The 24,755-nt window shown below is 36.7% G+C and overlaps 1 protein-coding gene and 1 long non-coding RNA gene across 8 annotated transcripts; both read left to right on the top strand.

Moving 5' to 3' along the window:
* The first annotated feature begins 1,452 nt into the window (after positions 1-1,452).
* Positions 1,453-24,755, top strand: LOC105779454 (inositol hexakisphosphate and diphosphoinositol-pentakisphosphate kinase VIP2). 7 transcript variants are annotated; one of them, XR_008195350.1, is made up of 30 exons: positions 1,453-1,674; positions 1,854-1,913; positions 10,419-10,465; positions 11,006-11,089; positions 11,995-12,058; positions 12,455-12,608; positions 13,307-13,377; positions 13,601-13,705; positions 14,130-14,222; positions 15,145-15,219; positions 16,161-16,246; positions 17,154-17,360; positions 17,453-17,552; positions 17,635-17,699; positions 18,240-18,321; positions 18,571-18,729; positions 19,042-19,084; positions 19,230-19,312; positions 19,479-19,541; positions 19,620-19,694; positions 20,880-21,005; positions 21,204-21,445; positions 21,583-21,627; positions 22,117-22,183; positions 22,505-22,576; positions 22,855-23,108; positions 23,184-23,241; positions 23,417-23,584; positions 23,725-23,916; positions 24,206-24,354. XR_008195350.1 is itself a non-coding variant. In XM_012603208.2 (30 exons), exons 1-30 carry the CDS (start codon positions 1,588-1,590, stop codon positions 24,467-24,469), a joined length of 3,174 nt encoding a protein of 1,057 aa, XP_012458662.1. In that variant the 5' UTR covers positions 1,482-1,587; the 3' UTR covers positions 24,470-24,755. The 7 variants fall into 7 exon arrangements, 6 of the variants coding, with proteins under 6 accessions (XP_012458662.1, XP_012458663.1, XP_012458665.1 ...); XM_012603208.2 differs by having other exon boundaries at positions 1,482-1,674; positions 23,725-23,799; positions 24,206-24,755; XM_012603209.2 differs by having other exon boundaries at positions 1,483-1,656; positions 23,725-23,799; positions 24,206-24,755.
* Positions 3,462-4,058, top strand: LOC128040582 (uncharacterized). Its single transcript, XR_008195351.1, has 2 exons — positions 3,462-3,532; positions 3,847-4,058. It is a non-coding gene; the product is annotated as an uncharacterized LOC128040582 (long non-coding RNA).

Here is a 24,755-nt window from a genome sequence, read left to right as displayed (position 1 = left end):
ATAGGGTTGGATTTTTTTTTTTTGAAAATCAGATTCAGGGTAGGATGGTTTTTGTTTTTAAAAGGGGTAATGTCACATTTGCTACTTGTACTTTTATAAAATGTTCAATGTGATACCTAAACTATTAATTTGTATATTATTTGGTATTTGTACTTTCATAAAATGTCCAATGTGGTACTGAACTATCAATTTGTGTATTATTTAGTACTTGTACTTTCATAAATTGTCTAATGTGGTACTTATATTTTGAGAATGTTCAATGTAGTACTTGAATTATCAATTTATGTATTATTATGGTAACTAAATTTAACACCCATAGTAAATACTAAGCCAACTAATGAAAATTCGACACATGAATTTTTTTCAAATCATCAATTCCATATGAATAAAATAATATTACGTGAAATGGAAAAAAATGAAATGATATTTGAGATCAAGATATTTAAACTTCTATACCAAATATAAACTTTTTGTATTATACTATTTTTATATTAGTTTGAAATTAGTACATAATGGAAGTTGAAATTAATAAATCTAAAACAACTTATTTTTGTGTTATGATTAAAAATATCAAATTTATTATATATTTGTTTTATATTAAAGAAAATTCAAAATTAAACACTCTATTAAACTTATGAAAATAGTAAATTGTAGAGGAAAATTGTTTAGGGTCGAAATTAAATTGTAATTTTTAAAGGATTAAATCAAAATTTTATCATTGGGGGGACAAAATATAATTTTACCTTTACTAATTTAAAATTTTAAAAAATTTAAAGGACCTAAATAAAAAAAATTCATCTTAGGGGGCCTAGCCCCTGCCAGCCCCCGGATTCGCCCTTAAAATTGAACCAAACATTTTCAAACTACAAATAATATTTTAAATTGATCCTCAAACTTTAAAATGTTCTAATCACATTGTCAAATTTTAAAGTTTATATCGATTAAGTCATTTCATTTCACCGTTAAGTGGTACTTGAAATAATTAAAAATACATGTATACATGCATACATACATATAATGTATCAATGTGAAAGTAATAGGTTTAATTGATATAAGGTTTAAAGTTGGAGATGTAGTTAGAAATTAAAGGGTAAGAAATTTACCAAAAAAACCCCTCAAACTTTGCACGTCCCTGTCACAAAGCAAAATCATCATCCATTTGAATATTCCGGAATCCAATATCTTTCCTCTCCAAACACCCCCTCCCTCAATACTAAAAGGAATCTATAAATATATTTTTAATTCAAAAAATAGAAGTTTTTCATTTTTGTTCGGCTTTGAAAGCGTTCCATCTCATTTTCCTCTCCGATATTTCTCGCGACTTACTCAACGCCTTGCCTTCTTTGTTCTTCGCTGAATCGCTTTCTCTGTTTTTTCTTTCTTTTTTTTTCCCGTTTTATTTTATTTTATCTTTTTACTTCTTCTTGATCTTATATTATACGTATGAGAATATATATACCTGGAAGTTTCCGATTTGCGTTCTGGCGGTGATTGGCAGCGGAAGAGTTTTCCGTCGCAGTGTTCTTTTTTGTTCGCTGAGATTACTTTTCTTTTTTGAGATATAAAGAGAAAAAGGAAGACTCAGAAATGGTAGGAGCAGGAGATGGAAGAGGATATAAGAAGATAATTGTTGGAGTTTGCGTCATGGAAAAGAAGGTGAAATGCGGAAGCGAGGTCCTTGTCTCTTTTGTTCGCTCGAGTTTTCTACTAAATATATGAAGAAATTATAATTTTTTCATAAAAAATATAATATAATTGGACGACGTTTTGTATAGTAATATAATTTATTATTTATTGCTATGTGTTAATGCTTAAATTTTAAGCTTTTAAAACATTTCCTGTCCTTTTTTCAGGCTTTTTCAGCTCCAATGAGACAGATTTTGGACAGGATTAAGGCTTTTGGTGAATTTGAGGTAGATCAGATATAACTTTTAAACTTTAAATTAATCTGAATTAGAATTGTTTTATTTATGTATGAGTTGAATTTGATGTAACTTGAATTAGTTTACGGGAAATATAAATGGATAAATCATGGTTTGCTCATTTACATTGATGAAAAATGTAAATTTTATTTTTTGGTAAAACTCTAATTAAGTGTTTGGAATGCTATGCTGGAGTTTGTTAGTGTGTGCTATATTGCACCCTATGTTAATCAGACTTGGGTTTAAGTATTGGATATTGTTGAAATCCCTATAATTAAGGATAGAAATCTGATGGTATTGGAATCCCTATAATTAAGGATAGAAATCTGTTGTGATCTCTTGTAAATAGAAACTAATCTCAGTTACTAATTCTTAGGAAATTAGGATATCAATTACTGATTCTTAGGGATTAGGATTTATTTCCTTTAAAATGATTATTTTCTCTTTATAAAGTCAAACTAAAGCAGAGCAATATAATGTAATTTTTCCTCCGAGTGTTTTTACATGGCATCGTGGCTATAGGATTCATTCGATCCTATTTTTTCTCTAAATTCCTTACTAAAAATTTCGTGGTTTAGTCCTCCAATGGGTGATATCAATGAGAATTTCTCTGGCCGAGACATCACAAATAACTCAGAATATCAATCAGGGAATCACTCAAGGTGAAATTAATTCCTCCCTTATAATCACCAATCATCGGCTAAATGGGAAGAACTTCTTGCAATGGTCTCAATCGGTTCTTATGGTGATTCGTGGTCGTGGCAAATTAGGGTACATCAATGGAGAAATCCCACGACCAACCATGGTTGATCCTACTTATGCCACTTGGGAACTCAACAATTCAATTGTAATGGCTTGGCTAATCAATTCGATGGAAGGCCATATAAGCCGCACCTATCTTTTTTTCAAACCTGCAAAAGACATGTGGGATGCAACAAAGAAAACTACTCGATCTTGGAAACGCCTCCCAAGTATTTGAAATCAAGCTTAAGTTAAAGGACATCCGACAAGGAACACTCGAGGTAACTCACTACTATAACAATTTGAAAATTTTGTGGCAAGAATCGGATATGTATTATGAGGCGATTGGGGTGAAGGCTTAGAACACAACAGTTTATGGTCCATCTCAACAATGAACGTCTTTATGAGTTTTTAGCAGGATCGAACCGTGAGTTAGATGAGGTCCGTGGTCGATTTCGGGTAGATCACCTCTTCCAACGATCGGTGAAGCATTTGCGGTTAGAAGAAAAGAAAAGCGTCGTCTTGTCATGATGGGAGATTCAAAGGAACCTAAACCTATGACTCCAATTTCTAATCGTCCCCATCAAACCTCTCGCTCTCATCTCCAAAGGTCCACGACCACAAAAACAACATGTCGAAATGATTCGGATCAACAAGACCATGGTGTAGTCACCGCAATCGTGTTGGTCATACAAAAGAAAAATGCTTAAACTCCATGGCTATCCCGAAAAAAAAGAAGGATAATAAGACCGCCATGTTATCCTCCACTATCACGATGATGTTCTTGATGTTCGCTAACAAAACACGACTTGAGACTCTCCATAAGATACTTGGTACTCCCACTACTCATGGATCTCTAGCAACTCAAGGTACTGCCCTCAACATTGCTTTTGAATCTAATAATCAATCTCCTTGGATACTCGATTCGGGCGCCTCTGATCACATGACAGGTGACTCCACGTTGTTTCACACCTACACTCCTTGTCATAACAAATCCGAATCCATAGTAGTCGATTCTTACTCACCTGTGGCTGGAATAGGAGAAGTACAAATGACAGAGAATTTTTCTCTCGATAAAGTCCTACATGTTCCAAACTTGTCCTGTAATTTACTTTCAATTAGTAAACTTACTAAGGATGAAAAAGTTCTTGCTGAATTTTCTGCAATTGGTTGTGTGATACAGGAACAGAAATCGGGGAGGATGATTGGCACTGCTAAAGTTGATGATGGACTATATATTTGGAATAAAAACAGTACACAAGGGGGATTGGCTCTATCCACTGCAAAAGAGGACACTATTATGTTATGGCACCGTAGGTTAGGACATCCAAACTTTGTGTATTTGAAAAAACATCTTCCGCTGTTATTTCGAAATAAAAGTATTAATTCCTTGAAGTGTGAAATTTGCCAATTATCTAAACATACCCGTGTGCCATACCCATTAAAACCACATATTCATCCAACCTTTTTCGTTAATCCATAGTGACCTATGGGGAGCCAAATGAGTGAAAAATATTACAGGGCTAGATGGTTTATAACATTCATTGATGATCATACTAGGTCTGTTGGGTCTATCTACTCAAAGAAAAATCAAACACCCAAAGTATTCCAAAATTTTCACTCAATGGTTCGAACCCAATTCAACTCTACCATACATACCCTCCGATCGACAATGGGAGAGAATACTTCAACTCATCTTAAGTCCATACCTTTCGACCAAGGCATTATACACCAAAGCTCTTGTCCCGACACTCCTCAACAAAACGGGATCTCCGAGAGGAAAATCGTCATCTTCTTGATGTGGCTCGAGCCATAATGTTCACTATGAATGTTCCAAAATACTTGTGGGATGAAGTCATCCCATCTGCTATCTCATAAACCAATGCCATCAAAGATCCTCAATTTCCAAACACCTCTAAATACTCTTTTAAAGGCCTTCCCTCTATTTCATGTCCCTAATCTTCCAGCCAAAATATTCGGCTGTAAAGCTTTTGTCCATAACCATCAACCAAATCAATCCAAACTTGATCCTTGAGCCCACACCTGTATCTTCATTGGATATTCCCCTACACAAAAAGGCTATAAGTGTTACTCACCAACATTGCGCCGAATGTTTGTCTCTCGAGATGTTACCTTCTTTGAAAATGAACCATACTTTGTAGCATCTCATCTTCAGGGGGAGATTTTTAATGAAGATGAGACCCTTAATACTCTCCTCATTATACCGCCTGATCCTACTACTACTATCCCAGATTTAGTTGTTTCCCCTATACAGCAAGAATTTAACACCGTCCTTCCCAATGACAATACCTCTACCGAAGTACAACAGCCACTTGATCAAGGAAAACAGCAAATACAGGTTTACTCCCGACGGAATCATTCTCCTGAAACTGATACAGCAGTGCCAATTACATCTCCAACCGAGGACTGTTTTGAAGCAGAAGTCCCACCTCCGTCACCATCCATCTATCTTCCAATTGCAGTTCGAAAGGGTACAAGTGTCACGGGCCGCAGTTCAAAGCCCGTGACCAGCGCACCAAATGCATCCAATGGAGGTCTGTTGCTCAGATGGGGATCATTTGGTCCACAAGAACTGGCCCGATTCAAAGAGATATTGGAGAAGCCTGTCAGATTGAAGCCTGGTTGGCCCGATAGCGAAGAGATGGCAACTTAGGCTAATATGGTAACTAATCTTAGAAGATAGAGGGAATCATATCTTGTAAAGATTAGATTAGATTTGATAAGGCTTATCTTGTAAATCCCTAAAATTAAGGGATATGGTTAAATCTCATCCGTCGATGTAATTGTATCTTGACCGTCGGTTTTGGGGGAGCTCAACTATAAATAGAGAGCCTCCCCCTCATTTGTACTCACTCCTGAATTGTTTCATTATTCTTTAAGAATAAGAGAAGTAGAGAGCATTTACTCAAACACTTTATGGCGCTCTTTCCATTGTTCTTTTGCTTAGCTTCTTTTGGCATAAAATCGCTCATTGTTCAATTGGTGCCTTGGAGGAGTTCTTAAAGAATCCTCATCGAGTTACTACCGACTTGGCGAGTTTGGAGCAAACGGATCGCTTAAGGCCGCACGGATTGCAGACGAAAGGTCTAGCCCGTGACAAGTGGTATCCGAGCAAGGTTCGAACCAAGGAGATATTCGAGCGTGTTTAAACCAAGTGGTATTCGAGCCAAGTTTTGAACCAAGTAATATCTGAGTTGTTGGTTCAAAGGCACCGCTGGGATGTCGAAAGAAGAGTTCGAACAAAGGTGGGCGAGGAAGTCTTTGAGGAGACAATATCGGCAGAGAGGAACGTGTGGAAAACTCGAGGTTCCATGGAGGATGTAAAGGAGGCACTCGATGGGCTCGAGGATCGCATAGCAAACTGGGAGGAGCAGTCCAGAGACTATGTAAAGATGTCTCTTGGTTCCACCATGGATAAGGTAAACGAGTTGTTTAATTCACACAGGGATAAACTGTCGGACAGGAATGATGCTCTCGAGGCCATGATGATGGCTTTGAAGGAGGAAACAATGGCCACGACGAGGGCTTTGAGCACAAGAATAGAGGAGCTCGAGGGAGAGCTGGCCTTGTGTCAAGCAGACGTGGGGAAAGGAGTGGCAAATGCAGCACTCAGTAATGAGGATGTCCCAAAGCCAAAAGAGTTTGTGGGGACAAGGTCTGCATGTGATGTGGACAATTTCTTGTGGAGGATGGAAAACTACTTCCGTGCCAAAGGCATCGTGGAAGATGCGTTAAGGTAAACACTGCTTCAATGTTTCTTCTCGACATTGCGCTTTTATGGTGGCGAGTAGGACCACGATAAAAGGCATGGTGATATTGGGACGTGGCAAGAGTTCCAATGCGAATTGAAGGGACAGTTTTACCCAGAGTTTGCCGAGGAAGAAGCTTGGGCAAAGTTGCAAGGGATAACGCAACGAGGCACAGTGGGGGAGTATGTTCAAGAGTTCAAGGAACTCATGCTCCAAGTTTCAGATGTGACCGATGAAGAAGCATTGCTTGCTTTTCAAAAGGGATTGAAGCCGTGGGTCAGACAGGAGGTGGAACAAAGAGGTGTCCAAAAGCTGTCGGAAGCCATGACGGTAGTTGAGGCCGTGGTCAAGCTTGGTCTAGGGAAAGACAAGCTTGGGTCTTCCAAGTCCGAGGAAAGGGGCGTAAGTGAAATGGATCACAAGGAAGATAGAGTTAATGGCAATGGCAACGGCGACAATGGTGGTAATGGGAAACCACGAGTTGGGAAGAAGAAACCCAAGAGGAAAAGGGACAAGCTGAAATGCTTTCTTTGCGATGGTCCACACATGTTAAAGAAATGTCTGAGGAAATCCGCGCTTAAGAGGAAGCCGGTGGGTAAGGCCTTGGTACTTGGTTCGAGCGCAAGGGGTGTCGAAGCCAAGGAGGCCGAAAGCGAGAAGAAGCCAGTGGAGTGCTTCTTGTGTCATGGTCCGCATAGGTTGCGGAAGTGTCCGAGGAAGTCTGTCATCAAGAGGAACGATGGAGCAGACAAGGAGCCCAAGAAGCTTGGTTCGAGCAAGGGAAAAGCCGGGCCAAGAGGGCAAAGAGGAGCAAAGGAAGCAAGTAAAGTGCTTCTTGTGCCGTGGTCCGCATGAGTTGCGAATGCCCAAAGCAAGCCGAGTCAAAAGAAAGGCAACGTCTGAGCTTGGTGAGTCATCGGAGGGGCTTCCACCCAAGGAAGAGGTGAGTTTGTCATCGGACTTAGAGGAAAGAGTTGCGATGAAAACAGTGAAGCTGGGACCAATGAGGCTCAAGTTGAGTGAAGCGTCAGAGTTGGCCGAGTCATCGACAAGGCTTCTACCTATGGGAGAGGTGGGTGGTGCATCAGACTTCAAGAAAAAGGAAGCAATGCATGTGGGACAGTTGACCAGAGTAAATGCAGCGAGTAGGACGGCTCGAGTTAAGAAGCGACGTAAGCCGAGGCAAGAGTCCCGAAGGAAGGGAAAGGCTAAGGCATCGAGACGAGACCGGGCGAATCAAGTCGATGCCATTTGAAGTCGCAACGAGGACGTTGCGAGAATGGGTGGGGAGAATGTCACGGGCCGCAGGTTCAAAGCCCGTGACCAGCGCACCAAATGCATCCAATGGAGGTCTGTTTGCTCAGATGGGGATCATTTGGCCCCAAGAACTGGCCCGATTCAAAGAGATATTGAGAAGCTTTGTCGATTGAAGCTGGTTGGCCTGATAGCGAAGAGATGGCAACTTAGGCTAATATGGTAACTAATCTTAGAAGATAGAGGGAATCATATCTTGTAAAGATTAGATTAGATTTGATAAGGCTTATCTTGTAAATCCCTAAAATTAAGGGATATGGTTAAATCTCATCCGTCGATGTAATTGTATCTTGACCGTCGGTTTTGGGGGAGCTCAACTATAAATAGAGAGCCTCCCCCTCATTTGTACTCACTCCTGAATTGTTTCATTATTCTTTGTGAATAAGAGAAGTAGAGAGCATTTACTCAAACACTTTGCGAGCGCTCTTTCTGTTGTTCTTTTGCTTAGCTTCTTTGGCATAAAATCGCTCATTGTTCAATTGGTGCCTTGGAGGAGTTCTTAAAGAATCCTCATCGAGTTACGGCTGACTTGGGCGAGTTTGGAGCAAACGGATCGCCTAAGGCCGCACGGATTGCGAGACGAAAGGTCTAGCCCCGTGACACAAGGAGCTGCACTCAACATCCTATTTCTCGGTTTGTATCCTATGGAAATTTATCTAAGTCTTACAAAGCTTTTGTGACTAATGTTGATTCTGTAAAAATTCCAAAAAATATAGAAGAGGCTCTTGAATCAGCTGAGTGGAGACAAGCCGTGATGGAAGAAATGAAGGCCCTCAAAAACAATGAAACATGGGAAGTCTCGGATCTGCCTAAAGGGAAAAAAACCGTAGGGTGCAAATGGATTTTCACTACGAAATTTAAACCCAATGGCCGTATTGACCGATACAAAGCTCGACTTGTGGCTAAGGGATTCACCCAAACTTATGGTCTCGACTACAACGAGACGTTTGCACCGGTTGCCAAGCTAAACACCGTTCGGGTCCTGCTATCTCTTGCTGCCAACCTTGATTGGCACTTGACTCAATTGGATGTAAAAAATGCTTTTCTCAACGGGGAATTAAATGAGGAGGTGTATATGGATTTCCCACCAGGGTTTGAAGAAAACAAGGACCAAGTGTGTAAGTTGAAGAAGTCCTTGTATGGGCTGAAACAATCTCTACGAGCGTGGTTCAGCCGATTTGTAAAAGCTATGACTAGCAGAAATTACATTCAAGGACAGGCAGACCACACCATGTTCTACAAGCACTCGGAAGAGGGTAAATGCTGCATCCTTATCGTTTATGTTGACGATATAATAATAACAGGAAATGACTCGAGTGAAATTTTGAGATTGAAAGAATTTCTTGGTACAGAGTTTGAACTTAAAGACTTGGGGAGTCTTAAATATTTTCTTGGTATGGAGGTAGCAAGGTCGAAAAAAGGTATCTTCATTTCCCAAAGGAAATATGTTCTTGATCTCATGTCGGAAGTTGGTTTGATGGGCAAGAAACCACCAAACTCCTATGGAGTTTAACCTCAAATTGGGAACTAATGAGGATGGAGAAGAAATCGACAGGGGAGATATCAACGTCTAGTAGGAAGGCTCATCTACCTATCTCACACCGTCCGGACATAGCCTTCATGTGAGTGTTATTAGCCAAGATATGCATGCCCCGAGGAGAAGCACCGAAGTCGCATATAGAATACTAAGATACCTAAAAGGAACTCCGGTAAAGGCCTGTACTTCAAGAAGACTATCAACCGAAGCGTGGAAGTCTACACTGATGCGCATCAAGGTGTTACATTAATGATAGACGCCTACAAGGCGGCTATTGTAGTTATGTTTGGGGTAATCTCGTGACGTGGAGGAGCAAAAACAATCTGTGGTAGCACGCAGAAGGCAGAGGTAGAGTATCGAGCACTATCTCATGGTATATGCGAAGGAGTTTGGATACAAAGACTTATGGGAGAACTAAAAGTGCCTTTTACTGCACCTATGAAGATGTCTTGTGACAACCAGTGTCACACAAGATAGCACATAATCCATGCATCATGATCGGACCAAACATGTGGAAATAGATCGTCACTTTATAAAAAAAAGTACACTCGGAGAAGTATGCATCATCTACCTACCTACTAGACAACAAGTTGCGACATGTTAACCAAAAGTTTGAACAAAACATGTTTGAAGAACTTAGTGGCAAGTCGGGTTTGATTAACATCTACACTCCAACTTGAGGGGAGTGTTGGAATCCTATAATTAAGGATAGAAATCATGGTATTGGAATCCCTATAATTAAGGATAGAAATCACAGATCTCTTGTAAATAGAAACTAATCTCGATTACTAATTCTTAGGAAATTAGGATATCAATTCTTGATTCTTAGGGATTAGGATTTATTTCCTTTAAAATGATTATTTTTCTCTTTATAAAGCTGTAAACTAAAGCAGTAGCAATATAACAGAATTTTTCCTCTGAGTGTTTTTACAGATATGATATGTGTTCAACACATGCATGTTCAATTTTTTTCCATGCAGTTGAAGGGTACTTCAACGGCCATATTTCTTACATCCATGTCCGAATATGCATAAGATATGAGTGCTGGACGCATGTACTTCAAGAAAAATGTTTTGTTGTTTTGTTCTTATGGATTTCTTGCTTTGCAATGTCTTTCTTTTTTTCTTCTTGTAGATTCTCCATTTCGGTGATAGGGTTATTCTTGAAGATCCGATAGAAAGGTACATTTTTGGTTAATTAGTGGAATCACTTTGTCTCAGATTTACATTGTGATATATTTTTTTTTTTTTGGTTATAATTGGCATTGTTGGTGTCGTTATCATTTATTTATTTTTATTTTAAACTTAGAAGACAGAAGAAAGGAAGAAGAAAGAAGGGGTGGAGGAGATCCACAGATTTGCTAATTAAATTTCCAGTTGAAAGCAGTAAATAGACGGTTGCATTTATGTTGAAAAATTTGAAGTCTTCACTTTTAGCTGTTATCTTCCTATTGATTTATTTTCTTGTCATTTGTTTTTTCTTCGAAAGGTATAGTTTGAGTCTGAGCAACTGTGTGATTTGAGATCATAATTTACCCTGTCTCCTTTCATTGAATGATTATATGATTTTTCGAGGGAGTTAAGTTGGAGGATGTGTGAGGGAGATGTCCATATTTGTGTAACGAGTGTACTTCTCGTTATCAAACTCTAACGGTCAAGGTTCACATTGTTTTTCTTACCTAGCTCAGAGGTCGTAATTTCTTGTAATTATGCTTGTTTCAGCTGGCCAATCTGTGATTGTTTAATTGCATTCTACTCCTCTGGATTTCCCCTCAAGAAGGCTGAAGAATATGCTGCTTTAAGGAAGTAAGTTCTTATATATATATATGTATAATTTTGTATGTATGTATTCTATTTGCATGTTCACAATAGGGAATCAATTTGTAACTTCAATGTGGGAAACTTAACATAATGATTGAATAACTTTTTGACTGTCATACTTTCCTATCTTGCTACAAGTAATGTGCTAAATGTTGGTCAAGTAACGCCTTAAAAAATTAAAGAATTCAGAGACATGATGAGATTACTTCAAAATTCTGATATTTTCTTTTGTACATAGGTCTTAAAATTAGATTCCATTAAAAGTTAATTATTTATATTAATTCTGATTGGATCTTGGGTCTAACTCATCAGCATCAATCCATCAATATGATGAGGTATGAGGTCTATAGATATAAAAGTATTAGGTCTCAATCCAAATGGAGTGTTAGTGAATGCTCAAGAGCAGTGGTTTACTTTTTGAAATTCAGAAGATAATTATGTTCAAGGTGATGATCAATTAATATCTCTCTAGTTTAGGTTGGGAAAGTCTAAAGTTTTGCTTTTGCATGATTGCAAGGGGAAGTGCCACAGTATGGCTGTCTTATTAAGTGCCATGGTATCCACGGACCACTATTAGAGTCTAGATCTCCAGTAACTTTAGCCCTATTTATAGTCAATTTAACTTATATCTATCCTTCCATGTAAGTGGAGCCACAATCAGATTATTCCATCTCAACTATGTGTTTTTTTTTTCAGCAGAATCAATCTCTTAAAGATCAGAGAAAGCTAATTTCTGCCACAGTTCCAATTTTTTAATCTATAGAACATGTACAAGTTTATTTCATTATTTTGATCATTCTAGTTCTTTGAATAATAACAATTTCTTCTTTTCTATACCAAGCAAGCAGTAATTAATTATGTTTTGCTACTATTTCTGCTCTATGATTCAGACCTTTCCTTGTGAATGAGTTGGAGCCACAACACCTTCTTCATGATCGACGGAAGGTATACGAGGTACATCCTAAGCATCCATCTTGACGTTGTGGTTTTGACCCTTTTCCGGTTAGAAAAACCAAGACCACTCCACCTCACCTAAGTACTTTGTGGCAGTTTTTTTAGGTCATATATGTTGCTTTTCATAGTCCTAAACCTTCATCCTTTGGAATGTAGGTGAGAGGCTCTTAGTGGCAGTTTGGTTCTCCTGTTCCCCATGTAATATTGTAAAGTTTGAATATTGATTGACAGGAAGATTAAGGCTAGATCTATATCATAATCGGTCAAAGCTTCTATTCTTTGAGCAAAATCATTATCCTTTTAGCTTATCTGAGAACTGATTATATAAATGGTTGAAATGTATGATATTATAGCAGTTGATTGACAAAGACTAACCTTATTATTTTGGGATTCAAGCGACTTGAAATGTTTGGTATCTCTGTTCCAAGATATGCCCTTGTAAATAGAGAAGAAACATACCAAGAGCTGGATTACTTTATTGAAGATGAAGATTATGTTGAGGTCCATGGAAATCGTTTCTGGAAGCCATTTGTGGAAAAGCCTGTTGATGGTGAGTTTGGTCCTTAAACTTCTGTTTATCTTCTTGCATCTGTTCCTAAGCATGAACTTAATGTGGTTCTTTGTGGCCTTTTTCTTGTTTCCATAAAATTTGACTTGCAATTTGAAGAGTATGTTAAAGCGTCTATTCTTTTTGTTCATGAAAAAAGATCAAATACTGGGCACTTAATCTATTGCTCATTAATTTCAGTCTCATCTGGCAATACTTAAATATGTTCTTTCTGTTTGTATATAGTATGGGGCAAGGATCAATAAAGTTATTGCATGTGCAATGTATTTAGAGAACTGTTTCCTTACATAATATTTTTTTATTGACTGGCTTGATCTATAGAATTAAAGGGGCATACTTTTTCTTTTTTTGGTTTCTTATACAACCATTTTTCTGAAAAAAAGGATTTTGAATGAAAATATAAGATCTGCTTATTGATTTTATGGTATGTTGAATAACAACCATCCTCCTTATGAAAATTGTTAAGACGTGCATCTACAAACCCATATGCTTACCTAGTTCAATTTTAAAATTATCTTACCAGTTTAATAGGTTCATGAAGTTGAGTCTTGAAACCTAATTCATGACACTTGGGAGGATTCCTGTTCTTTGATCTTCGTAACTGCGCCGCAAATCTGGCTTGATTGCAACTCTTTTTCCAGTTTTGCCTGTATGTTAACCTATTTTTTTTTTTTTTGAAGGGGATGATCATAGTATAATGATTTATTACCCTAGCTCAGCGGGTGGAGGCATGAAGGAATTGTTTAGGAAGGTCTGAATATTATCTTGAACTTCTGGCTAGAACGTTTTTGTTATTTTTGAAGCTCTGATATGGATTTTATAAGCCTTTTTTTGGGAAATGCTTTTAACTTTTTGCCTGATTTAAGGGGCAAACTGTTGTAAATGCAGCAGCCAATACGCCAAATAGCTGTTCATGATTGTTTTGATATTCTACTGGCAAATGATTATAATGTGGTATAGTTTCTCTTTTGTAGGTTGGAAACAGATCAAGTGAGTTCCATCCTGAAGTTAGAAGAGTAAGACGTGAAGGTTCTTATATATATGAGGAGTTTATGCCAACTGGAGGAACAGATGTCAAGGTTGTACATTTTGGCGTACAAGTTTTGTAGTTAATTTAGTTTACTTTGATTGGTTATTATATGAAACCTGATTCTTATTATTGTTGCAACCTTTTCTGCATTCAGTACTGCACTCTTTACATTTAACTCTGTTTGACTAGGAGAGTGGAGGGAACAGCGTATAAGGGTAGCTTCGCATTTGTTGTTTCTGTGAACTTTTATAGTATTAGTTCAGGTATTGAATATCAGTTGATTAGGCAGTTATTTGCATTAGGAAGAAACAATTATTCTATATGCAGACTGTACATTTGTTTTTTATGGTTCGGCTGGATCTTTTTTTTGAGGTTCTTTTAACTTTTAGTGATAGTCATATTGCTGCTTTCTCTCTCTCTGTCTGTCTCTCTTATTGGCAAGGTTGTCTGCTTATCCTGTCAAATGAATATAGGTCTATACTGTTGGTCCTGAATATGCACATGCTGAGGCTAGGAAGTCTCCTGTTGTTGATGGTGTTGTCATGAGAAATCCTGATGGCAAAGAAGTAAGTATTTGGTAATATATTAATCAAGCATGTTCTTTACTTCTTCTCTTTGATGTATGCACCTGAGCACATATTCAGAAATCCCACTATCTGGTCATTTCGGTTCCTTGACAATCACTTGTTTCTTCGTCAATTCTTGATTGTCAAGCAACCTCTTATCATTTACTCTTTTAGTGCTTGGGCTATGGAGGGATGTTTTATCTGCAGATTAGTATGTAGTTTCAAGTTAAAATTGTGGTTTTTTTAATCATCTTTGAGAGTTGAAGTGGATGATGAACAATATTTGTTGGATTCAAATTATTAGGAGATTGTTTCAGTTGGATTCTGTCATGCTAAACAGATTAAATCCATGTTATCTGGTGAAAATATATTGAAAGTCAAAGTATACGCAAGACATCTATAAAAGAAGTTAATCATAACTAAGACATGCTTATGATGTACATATTGCTTGATATGTTTTGATCCAGCGCAGTGACTTAAATCATTGCCCTTACCTTTATGGTGCTGCAGAGTGAAGAAGGGCCAATAGAATAGACGGTCAAGTCAATAATTTAGCAGGAAAATCATATGTAAAAGATCATATGCAAAAAGCTGTAATTTGGGTCTATCTTGCTCCTGTAATGTTTTATATTATTTGTTTTGCATTGTGGCAGATCACTTCCTTTAATTGCAGAGTGAAAAGTGATGGAAGGGTTAATTAATTATTATCGATGCATAGAATGTATAATACATTACATAATCAGCTATCTTATTGGCTAAATAACTAATGCAGAAGGTTTTTTAGTTATTACTAATATAGAACATTTCGCACATTACATAATAACTACCTTATTTTCTAACATAACTGATTCACTGCTATTTGATTTTCACATGGAGGTTGGAATATATGATGTTTGAACATATCTCAATTACCTAATGACAGATCAGATATCCTGTGTTGCTGACACCTAATGAGAAGCAAATGGCTAGGGAAGTTTGCATTGCATTTAGGCAAGCGGTATGTCTATTCCATCTTATTTGTGAAATTTGCCTTGGTTTTTGATCCTTATCTATTTATGGCTATGTGTTTTCTGCTATATGATATCTACCGGAAATTACTTATATTTGTCTTGCTTTTCTTGCAACTTTAGCTTTTTGTCTTCTGGTTTCTGATGGTTTGAAACATGAGTTTTGTTAGAAAAATGTGCTCATAGAAATTCCTTTTTGCATAGAGAGCATCTTTCATAAGCTCAGATTAGCTTGTTGAGATATTATTGGCACTCATTTCTTTGTTATATATTTTACCATCATATTTTAGTTTTTCCTTTTCCAACTAAGTTTTAAGTAATGGGATTAAAAGATTTGTTCGCATGTTAAAGTTACTATCAGTTGAATTTATGAAGAATGCTTTCATGCAATTGTAGGAAAAAAACATATATTGTCTTCTGGCACTTGTAACCACCTTTTCTTTTAAATTAACTTAGAAGACGGGGTTTATTAAGAGGTATCTGCTTTCCTGGTGTCGACAGAAATGCTTAACCTAAATCAAGATTTGTTTTTCTCTATTAAGTGGTTTTATCCCACATCTGTTAAATATTAGGTTTCTTGTGGTCTTGTATCAAAGTTGGGCCCCTCCACCTATTACCAATTGATATCAGGTCATATGCTCAACATGATATCAAAGCCCTAGTTTTGTTATTTTGTTCTCCCTACCTAACCCCATGTGAGGTTGATGAGCTTTGGTATGTTGTCCACATGTAGATCTTGTGAGCTACGCATAAGGGGGAGTGTTACTAGGTGTTATTCTACATTTGTTAAGTGTCAAGTTTCCTGTAGTCTTCTATTGAAGTTGTGTCCCTTCACCTATTTCCAGTTGGTTTTAGGTTTGATTCTTAAAATTCTCCATTTGTAATGGTTTATATGGCATACCATTTTAATAACCAGTTTGAATTCTTGCAGGTGTGTGGATTTGATCTTTTGCGTTCTGAGGGGCGGTCATATGCTTGTGATGTGAATGGATGGAGTTTTGTGAAAAATTCACACAAGTATTAGTTTCTAGTCTTGTGATTATACACGGTGTTGTTCATATCATTATTTTTCGTTTGATTATGCTACATATTGTCTTGAATGCAATATCTCAGTTATTATTTTCTGTCTGTGCGTGTAAAGTAATCACTCTTCGTCATTTAATTTTAATTTTCCTTATATCATGTATCACAGACAGAAAGAGGAGAAAGAAAAAGACTTGCATGTGTGCATGCTGGCCCTGAATATATTGATGTCTTTAAGGTGTTGCACAGTGCGGATGATGGAAAGTGATAAATATGGAAAAGTTGTCAATCCAATGGTTAAGCTACAAAGTATGATTTATGAAACCTAACCATTGGATTAGCAAATTTTCCATACTTACCCCTTTTCCATCCTTCCTACCCAGCAAGCAAAGTCTAAGTGCTTGATCTTGGTGTTCTATTTTCTTTTCTTGTCTATTCTCTGTGTGTGCTTTATTATGTTTCCAATGTAACTTATCTAGTATTTTTCAGTCAATGAAACTAAGTGCAATGTAACATGCTCACCAATTATTTGGACTTTTATAAAGAAATGCTTCTGCATTTGTTAGATGCAATAAAATTGAGCTAGATTCCACTTTCAATATAAAATATTCAAGGTGTTAATGATAACTACTACAAGTCAACCATGGATTTTGGTTTACCAATTATTAGGAAGATAACAAAAAGCTTCCACCCAAAGCTTTGTTTCTCCTTATATATTATGGGGGAAAAGAAGTTTATTTAAAGCTTGCATGTTCATTTCTTTTTTGTATTCATTTAATTAATTTCTATTGATAGACTCACTGGTAGAACTGGTGTTTGTTTTTTTCCTTTTTCTTAACTTACTACTGTCACGTCTCCTTTTTTTTCATTTGTTATGAATAAGACTTACAGTCCAATACAGGTATTATGATGATGCTGCTTGTGTGTTGAGGAAGATGTTTTTAGATGCAAAAGCACCTCATCTTTCTTCGGTAATACCACCAACATTACCATGGAAAGTAAATGAGCCTGTCCAGCCTTCTGAAAGACTTACACGCCAAGGAAGTGGAGTCATTGGTTCATCCGGGCAGTCTGAGGAGCTACGTTGTGTTATAGTTGTTATTCGACAGTATGTTACTACACTTTCCTTGCTGTTTTTTTTTTTTTGGTTTGCAGAACACTCAACTTTTCATTGTTAAACTAACTATCCTCATTGATCAGTGGTGATAGAACTCCCAAGCAGAAGGTGAAATTGAAGGTTACTGAGGAAAATCTTCTAAACTTGATGCTAAAGTACAATGGGGGACGACCCAGATCTGAGGTGACTATTTCAGTTTTGTATACCCTATATTTATTCTGCTGGTAATTCTGTTGTCTAAGCACCTATTCTTTGTCTTTTTCAGACAAAACTTAAAAGTGCTGTTGAACTGCAAGATTTATTAGATGCCACAAGGATGCTTGTACCCAGGTTGCTCTTCATATTTCATACTTTGTTTTTGATCTAGCAGAAACACTTTCAGATATCCCCTCCCAACATCTCAACATCGAAAGGGATGAAAACAAAAGTTTGTAATGGTTAATTTTTACCAGACAGGAAGAGGATTTGCAACAAATTTAGTAGGATAGAATTTTGGGTTGCTTTAAATGAGGAAAATTTTGGCTATATTGTGGGTGCAAACTAGTGATTTTATGGTTAAATTGGATAAAGAGAAATTGAGAAGGTGATTAGTGCTCCTTGGTTAGATTAAAAGGGAGAAGACACGGTTTTGAGAGCTGGAACAAAAAAAAGGAGAAATAACTTCAGCTGTCGTTCTGTCATGTTATAGTAACTTTGAAGGCTTTCTTGCTTTGTATTCTTTAGGGGTTGGGGAGGGGGGCTGTAAACTACCTCAAGAAATATTTGCATATCTTTACTTTTTTTCATAAGAAAGCACATTATGAAATGGATCATTTAGAACTTATTTTGAAAATTGGTAATGATTCAATGTTGATTATTTATGTGATACAGACCAGGTGTTGGAAGTGATAATGAAGCTGAAGATCTTGAGCATGCTGAAAAGCTTCGTCAAGTTAAGGCAGTACTTGAGGAGGTTATCAAACTTATCTTGAAATTACTTGCTTTATCAATCTATTAGCTCTAGTCTAGGATATTCATTTTATTGTTCTAGTTACTTTGCTCTTCAAATGATCTCTGTGTTGTGGATAGAGAAGTTCACGGTTCTTTATTCCTTCATTATCATAAATGTACAAACAACACACACGTATATAACTATTTTTTCCCTTTTCTTTTAATTGTTTATTTGGGATGTTTGTTACATAATAAATTCTTTGGTTTCCAGGGGGGACATTTTTCTGGTATTTACAGAAAGGTTCAATTAAAGCCCCTTAAGTGGGTTAAAGTTCAAAAAAGTAATGGTGAAGGTGAAGAAGAACGGCCTGTTGAAGCTCTGATGGTTCTTAAATATGGGGGTGTGCTTACCCATGCTGGGAGGAAGCAGGTAATAATTGAGCTCTCAACTATTTCATCAAATTATTCTTTAGTTATAATGTCACTTTTCACTTAAGATGCTAAACCACCCCTGAAAGTTAAGAAGAATTATTTGAATTTAAGTGAGGGTAGCATTGGCAAGTTCAAAATGAGAAGGGCATAGTGAATTTGAAGTGGGCATTCATTTTAAGACGTCTAAGGTTGGAAGGAAGGAAATTCATTTGGCAGAGAGGGATAAAAGTTTCACTAAATTTCTCTCTTCATTTATTTGATTTTCCTTTTCTTTTCTATTTGATTTTTTTTGTCTCTCATTACCATGCAGGCAGAAGAACTGGGTAGATATTTCCGAAATAATATGTATCCAGGTCACTACAATCAATTCTAACCTGACTGTTAATGGTTTTCTGCAACCTATATGAGTGTAACGTGTGTTATATGTGCCAGGTAGATAAAATAGTGATAATTTTAGTTGTATGAATCTTTTCGTGATGAATTTTTATAAAATTATAGGTGAAGGTACTGGCCTGCTTCGCCTTCATAGTACATATCGTCATGATCTGAAAATTTACAGTTCTGATGAGGGCCGTGTGCAGGTAGGTATGCTTTGAGTGGTAAATGAGTATATATAATTTGATCTTCTCATTATTCACAAATTGTTGATCTGACTATTTGTGCTTCATTCTGAGCTCAGTTACCATATGCTTATTTCCATTGCCATTTGGCATCATCAGTAGGTTTTTACATTAAATCGTTTAACAGATGTCTGCAGCTGCTTTTGCTAAAGGCCTACTTGACCTTGAAGGGCAGCTAACGCCAATCCTGGTTTGTAATGTTTCCGTAACAAGTGCATTCTGCCTTTTGACATTGAGCTTGCATGACTGAATTGGTTATCTTATCAAGGTCTCCCTTGTTAGCAAGGACTCCTCTATGTTGGACGGACTTGAGAATGTGAGCATTGAGATGGAAAAAGCGAAGGTTTGTATCTCCTCTTGCCTTGATTTGACAAGCAATTTTATATCATATGACAATTCAGTAAACTAGAATTCTTGGCTTGGTAAATGGATTGATTTATCTATCCGTCGAGTATAAAAACTACTATGCTGCATAAATTGATTAAAGTGGGGTTGGATCAACAGGAGAGCTTTTAACAGGTCTATTTATGATCTTGAATAAGTTGTCTATAATCTAGAGAATCAACTAAGTTCTCTCATATGACTTTTCAACTTTGCATCATACTCTTGGTTTTTTTTCGCTAAACATTAAGTGTCAAAGTAAGAACTAACATAAAAAGTTTTCTTTTAATATTGATGACCTAGATGTAAACATTCTCAGGCATTAGTTGATTTGAAAGATACAATAATAAGAAGATGCATGGAAAATTCCTTTTGGATGTTGGAATTTAACAGTGGGAAAGCAGATTTTCTGAGCAATATCTCATTTTTTACTTGCAACCATTAAAAGGATCATGGCTATTCAGGGAAAAAACAAATAAAAAACATGAGCAAGCTTTTATAAGTTTGGCCAAATTTAAAGTGAGGAGTTTACCCCTAAGATTGTTAATGCTACTAATAGCTATGTGTGTTATTTTTATGTGTTTCTTCCTGACTTTGAGTTTAGGAAACTGTATATAACTCCTAAAAACTTTAAGCCGCTAGGTGAGGAGTTGAGGGTCCAATTGTGGATTGTATACTTCCCTTTGCTAACATGCTCCTTCATGTGCAATCCCTTTGGGCTTAAAAACATTGCGAAAGCACATTGACATCTAGCTTGTGGTCAAATTTGATTCTACATAATGTGTCTATTGTAGAAACTTCGCATCACTTTGATTAAAAGAGACTTTGTTACAATGTTCATGAACAACCTAAAAGTTATGTTCTAACTTTTAAGTGTGTGCTTAATAATGTTTATAATTTTAAGGACATGTTACTTAGTTGTATGGTCATTAGTTATCACCTTTGACTTCATCTTATTCTATATGGTACTTTGTAGTACCTTGTTCTGATACATGGGTTCCATGAGTTACCACCATGCACTTCCCCCTAGAACAGGGTATAAGGATAGACATGAATGGTCATGTAAGGTGTTAAAACTATTGTTTCATGTTTAACAATCTGCAGATCTTTTTGAGTGCAGCTTTAGACTATCTTTTTTGTTTTGCAGACTAGACTGAATGAAATTATAACTTCAGGTGCAAGGACAATTCCTAGTAATGGAACATCTGAGTGTCCTTGGATGGTTGATGGAGCTGGATTGCCTTCTAATGCTTCTGAGCTCCTTCCCAAACTGGTAATTTTCACCATATCAATTAAATATGCAACAGTGCATTGACACCTTCAGATCTTTTTACCTATCAGTTCTAGCTCATTTCCAAATCACTGGAGGAGGTTAGGTGGGGCAATATAAAACTTTACTGCCCTAATCAAGATTGATTTGCTAAGTTATTTACTTTTTCCTCTTTTTTCATTTTATACCTGTTATATGCAGGTAACTTTGACTAAGAAGGTTACCGAACAAGTCAGAGTACTTGCCAAGCATGAAGATGAGAATCTTGCTGAGACAAGCCCGTATGATGTGATTCTCCCATATGACCAAGCAAAGGCACTTGGTAAGACAAATATTGACATTGATCGTATTGCTGCTGGATTGCCTTGTGGTAGTGAGGGGTTCCTTTTGATGTTTGCTCGGTGGAAAAAACTTGAAAGAGATTTGTATAATGAACGTAAAGAGTAAGTATCTACCTTTCTTCTTGATCATACTTGTGGTGCAGGTGTCTAAATATACTGTCAGTTTCATCATATTTCCTATCATTTAGATTTTATATGAAGGGCTTTATTGTATTTGCTAACATTGGACTTTCATGCAGTCGTTTTGATATAACTCAAATTCCTGATGTTTATGACTCTTGCAAGTGAGTAATTGCTTCATTCTATTGATAAAATTTTGTTAGAATACCCTATGCTCAACAAATTTTATAATTCAGAAAGCATATGTGGAAATATCCTTTATTCCTGGTTTAAGAATTTATCTTTGCAAGTTGCCTCCTCTTTTCCTTGCTCAAAATTTAATTTCTTTTTTATATATTCTTTGATTTATTCTTTTGAATTTGTTCCATGATTTTAATTGCATCCCCTCAATGATGACGTTGTAGGCTGATCAAGGGTTGGGAGCTTGCATTATTGCTGTATTATGATATATGAATGATACCACGTAACAAGAAATTTAATGTTTCTTAACAAATCATTATGCAAGTCCCCTAAAGCTGAAGCATGTTCTTCTATCTTGATTATAAAATTCAAACATTCATAATATGAAAAGGTCTCAGCTCTTAGAAGTTTAATGCTTCTGCTTTTCTTTCTGATTGCTTATATAATTTTCCTGTTAATCTAATTTTTGACAGATATGATCTTCTGCATAATGCGCATCTTAATCTAGAAGATTTGGATGAACTCTTCAAAGTTGCCCAGGTACAAAATACTTACGACCTTAGAGATGTATGTTGATCTTTCATAATTGCTATATTAGCAATTTATTTGTATTTAATCTCATGTAGCTGTACTTGCCTTTTGATCTGCGACCTCTTTATCTACGTAATCTCATTTGCTTATTTTGATGATTGCATCATATTGCTTTTTAGATTGGCTTCCTTGCCTCTATAGTAAAATTTACGAGTTTTTTGTGTTGGAAGTGTGGAAAAAAGGAATAGGCTTATTATCAAACATGAATCCCGCTTGTTGATCACCACATCTTTTTTGGCCTAATTGTCCACTGTGTAATTGTTGTTGCAGCTTCTTGCAGATGGTGTCATCCCTAATGAATATGGGATTAATCCAAAGCAGAAGCTAAAAATTGGTTCAAAGGTGATCCCTTTTCCTTGCAGCATGTCTCATTCAATTAGAAAGGTTTGAACAAAATATAAAATTTTAGTACGTTTACTGAGCACCGGAACCAAGTCAAAGACTAAAAAACTAAATGGGGATGTGGCACTTCATTTAGTAGGGATAAAATATCATTGCACGACTATTGATTCCCCCTTCAACAACAATGCACATTTGTGCAGCCTTCATTAATGCGAATGAAGTACTGTTAGTACTGATGTGTGATTAAAGATGTCCTGATTTTTATTCTGTCCCATCAGATTGCACGCCGCTTGTTGGGCAAAATTTTGATTGATCTGAGGAATACTCGTGAAGAAGCCCTTCACGTTGCTGTCGTAAAGGGTAATCAAGACAACTGTTCAAACTCAACCAAAACTGCAAAGGCTAATAAAGTTTTTCCACCAAACATTTCCATCAAGACTGATGACATAAGAAGATCTAATACCACAAGTGAAATGTCAATAGATCAAGATGATGATGATGATAAAGAGACCAAATACCGTTTGGACCCAAAGTCCGTATATGAACCTTTATGCTTTGTTCTCTATGTTTTATTTTATCTTCTTAAATTTTACTCTTACTCAATCAGGTATGCAAATGTCATGACACCTGAGCGCCACGTGCGAACACGCCTTTACTTCACATCAGTAAGTGCAAACTGTAAAAGAACTAGCTAACTTTCCTCTTTCAATCATTCAGCTACTATTTTTGCTTGTTCTTTACCATTTGCCCTGTGCTTATCAGCCTTTATTTGCATGACTTCCCAAATTTGCTACCTATTTACTTACAGTGTTACATCATTTGGCATCAACTCTCTGACAGGAATCGCATATTCATTCCCTCATGAATGTAATTCGGTACTGTAACCTAGATGAATCTCTTCAGGGAGAAGCTGGTCTAGTTTGCCAGAGCGCTTTGGAGAGTTTGTATAAAACGAAGGAGCTTGACTATATGAGTCACATTGTGATAAGAATGTTTGAAAACACAGAGGTTAGTAGTGCCTCTTTTTTTTAATTTTATTGGTGTCCAAGATAGGAACTTCAACATTATTAGTGATAGGTATTTTCTCAGACAGTATACAGTAGCTTTGACCTTGAGTCATTGACACTAAATATGGAATTGAAATACAGGTAGCTTTAGAAGAGCCACGACGGTTCCGCATTGAGTTGACATTTAGCCATGGTGCAGATTCATCCCCATTGGAGGTAATAGTAATACTGTCTTATGTACAAAGAAAAACGCTCGTGGAAGAATGATCAACAATGGAAGTTAATGTCAAACATCATAAAGCAAACCTAAACTACAGTAAATGTTTATTAAAGGTTTTGGCTATTACCTTTCCTTTTTCTTGCGTGTGTGTGGATCGCATGAAACTACAATAGTGCAAATGTACTTCATTGATTCTTTAAATATTCTATTAATAGTGAGGTTGATGCTCATCATGGGTTTTGGTTGGAACTGATTGTTGTTTGAGTATGATCCATTTCTTCAGTTACTTGTGATCATAGTAGGATATATCTACCATGTTGTCAGAATTGATGTTTGTTGAATTGAATTCATAATTTATCTTGATGCAATTAATGTGTGGGCATTGATCTTTTGCTTTGACAGAGTAACGATGGCAAGGTTGCTTCACTGAACCAGGAGCATACGCTGCCGATAATGGGTCCAGAAAGGCTGCAAGATGTTGCATCCTATCTCACATTAGAGAAAATGGAAAAGATGATTAGGCCGTTTGCAATGCCGGCAGAAGACTTTCCTCCTCCATCTACTCCGGCCGGGTTTTCTGGGTACTTTTTGAGAAGCGCCCTGGTGCTTGAGCGTCTGGTAAATCTTTGGCCTTTCCATAAGAATGCTCATACCAATGGAAAGTAACAACTAAGATATTAGTTCTCCATTTCCCTCCTTTTAACTTGTTTTCCCCATTCTTTTTGGTTTTCTGTTCAATTTCCCCGTTCTTTTTGTTTTACCATTGATGCATCTTTCTTTTCATTTTTTTACCTCTGGTTAAAATAACGGCCAAGAGAGGTCTTAAGCACTTTGCTCGAGTAAATACTTTCCCCCCCTAGACTTTCAGCAAAAAGAATGTTGTTGGAAGAATTTTGGAAATTGTATAACTTTTCTCTCATTAATGCAATTTTCTTATTTGATCAAAGAAAAA

The sequence above is a fragment of the Gossypium raimondii genome, chromosome 4 (assembly GCF_025698545.1).
Source record: "Gossypium raimondii isolate GPD5lz chromosome 4, ASM2569854v1, whole genome shotgun sequence".
Classification (NCBI taxonomy): Eukaryota; Viridiplantae; Streptophyta; class Magnoliopsida; order Malvales; family Malvaceae; genus Gossypium; species Gossypium raimondii.
The sequence above is the reverse complement of the archived record's forward strand: the minus strand, read 5'-3'. Positions and strand labels throughout refer to the sequence as shown.